The following is a 1977-nucleotide window of genomic DNA, read 5'->3' as shown; positions in this document are numbered from 1 at the left end:
AGAGAGAGAGAGAGAGAGAGAGAGAGAGAGAGAGAGAGAGAGAGAGAGAGAGGAGTAGAGAATGAGAAAAACATCGGTTTTATTTCTTTTCTATTCCCTCACTCAGCTAACCAGCAGGCTGTAGGAGTGGAGGTGTATGGCCCTGCTGCACTGTCACAGGTGCCAAATTCCTGGTCATAAGGAGCTTGTGTTTGGACTTTCCCTACAGGTCTTCAGATGGAATGGAAACAACTTTGCCTGGCATCAGACACTGCCTGTCCGAGGTGTGCTGGGCATGGCCTTGTTCAGCCGAGGAGGTTCTGTCTTCTTAGCCATTTCTCAGGCTAACATCCGACAAACCCCCCTTTTATTTACGTGGTCTGGTACTCAGTTTATTAATTTTCAAGAACTGTCCATCAGTGGGATAACACAAGTTGAGGCTCTGTCCTCAGGCGATGATATTTACTTATGCTTTGCCAAAAATACCTTTCTAGGTGAGTGAATGCAGCGACGTATGTACAGTTACTACCCAAACCACCCAGCATTTTATGTTTTATGTGAAATGTTCTATTTTTTGATGATCCCTAGAGTAATGCCAGTTAGAGTGGATTTTACCAAAAAAAGAAAGCACTATACTATGATCCTGTGCTGGACTGAAGCAGTTTAAACTCATATTCCCATCAAACGAGCAGTAGATAGGTGATGTGAAAATGTGTATAAAGGTTTTATAGTCAATTTCCCTCCACTCCTGCAGCTTCTGGAATAGGTAATCTTATAGGACTCTACTTGGACTGTCATGAGAAATTTATAGAATAATGCCTAGTGACTTTTGATAAAACTGATTCAAGATATAGTCTGCATAAGAATATATTTTCTTCTGGTTAGTTCAGTGTCAGTGATGAAATGCCAACAATCATCAACAAAGAAATAATTTATTCTTTTTTTAAACAAAAATTTTAACTATTTTTATGTCATGTACATTGGCGTTTTGTCTAGATATATGTCTGTATGAGGGTGTCAGACACCTGAAATTATAGACTGTAAGCTATTATGTGGGTGCTGGGAACTGAACCTAGATCCTTTGGAAAAACAGCAAGTACTCTTAACCACTGAGCCTTCTCTCCAGCCCAGAAACAGTTTATTCTTCGTCTTCCTTGTGTGTAGCTTGGTGTGTGTGCGTGTCATGTTACAGAATTTGTCTCCTCATGTATATTAGTGTGTGTGGTTTCTGTTATAAAAATAAAAAACTGATTGCTGTGTTCCCTACCAAGTTGAGTTGTTAAGAGAGATATTTTCTGTGGGAAGTTTCCTTAAATTTAATATTTTCTATAGTCCTGCTCTGCAGTGTTGTCATCTTCTTTGTTCAGCTTGTTGCTTTTTATTTCTTAAGGAGGAAATCAGAATGCCATCGACATTTTCGTCTGGGAGATGGGGCATTCATCTTTGAGGTATTTCCAATCCCTGGATGTTGCCGCTGTTAACAGAATCCGTTCCTTCACACCAGCTTCTGGAATAGGTAAGGGCATTTCAACTGTTAGCCAGTCTTAAATGCAGTATGGGGAGTTAGACTGAATCCAGTCTCATTGAGTTTAGATAGAATGGTAAGTTCTCAGAGACTGGGTGTATTAGTAGGACTGTCACATCAGAACTTTGTAATAATAGTCCATCCAAAATCTGAGACCTTCAAGAAAATTGATATTTTCTGATGTATTAATTATACTTTATATGTTTTATTTCATATGTTTAGCCTGCATGCTTGCATGTGTACTATGTGTGTGCTTGTTGCCCATGGAGGTCAGACAAGGGCATTACCTCCTAAGTTAGGGTGTCTGTTGCTGTGACAAAGCACCAAGAGAAAGCAGCTTGAGGAGGGAAAGGTTACTTCACCTTGTAACTCCAGCTCATACTCTATCACTGAGGGACGGGGAGGGAGCAACCTAGAGGCAATGTGCAGGTGTGTGTGTGTGTGTGTGTGTGTGTGTGTGTGTGTGTGTGTGT

General features: G+C 40.5%; 1 protein-coding gene across 1 annotated transcript in view; it reads left to right on the top strand.

Annotated features, from left to right (window-relative positions):
• Positions 1-1977, top strand: part of Adgrv1 (adhesion G protein-coupled receptor V1) — a 510986-nt gene that overhangs the window by 101060 nt on the left and 407949 nt on the right. The window contains exons 48-49 of the mRNA XM_021208450.2: positions 209-473; positions 1373-1495. Of these exons, the coding sequence (XP_021064109.1) occupies positions 209-473; positions 1373-1495 (388 nt within the window). The remainder of the gene's footprint in view (positions 1-208; positions 474-1372; positions 1496-1977) is intronic.

The sequence above is a fragment of the Mus pahari genome, chromosome 11 (genome assembly GCF_900095145.1).
Source record: "Mus pahari chromosome 11, PAHARI_EIJ_v1.1, whole genome shotgun sequence".
Taxonomy (NCBI): Eukaryota; Metazoa; Chordata; class Mammalia; order Rodentia; family Muridae; genus Mus; species Mus pahari.
The sequence above is the reverse complement of the archived record's forward strand: the minus strand, read 5'-3'. Positions and strand labels throughout refer to the sequence as shown.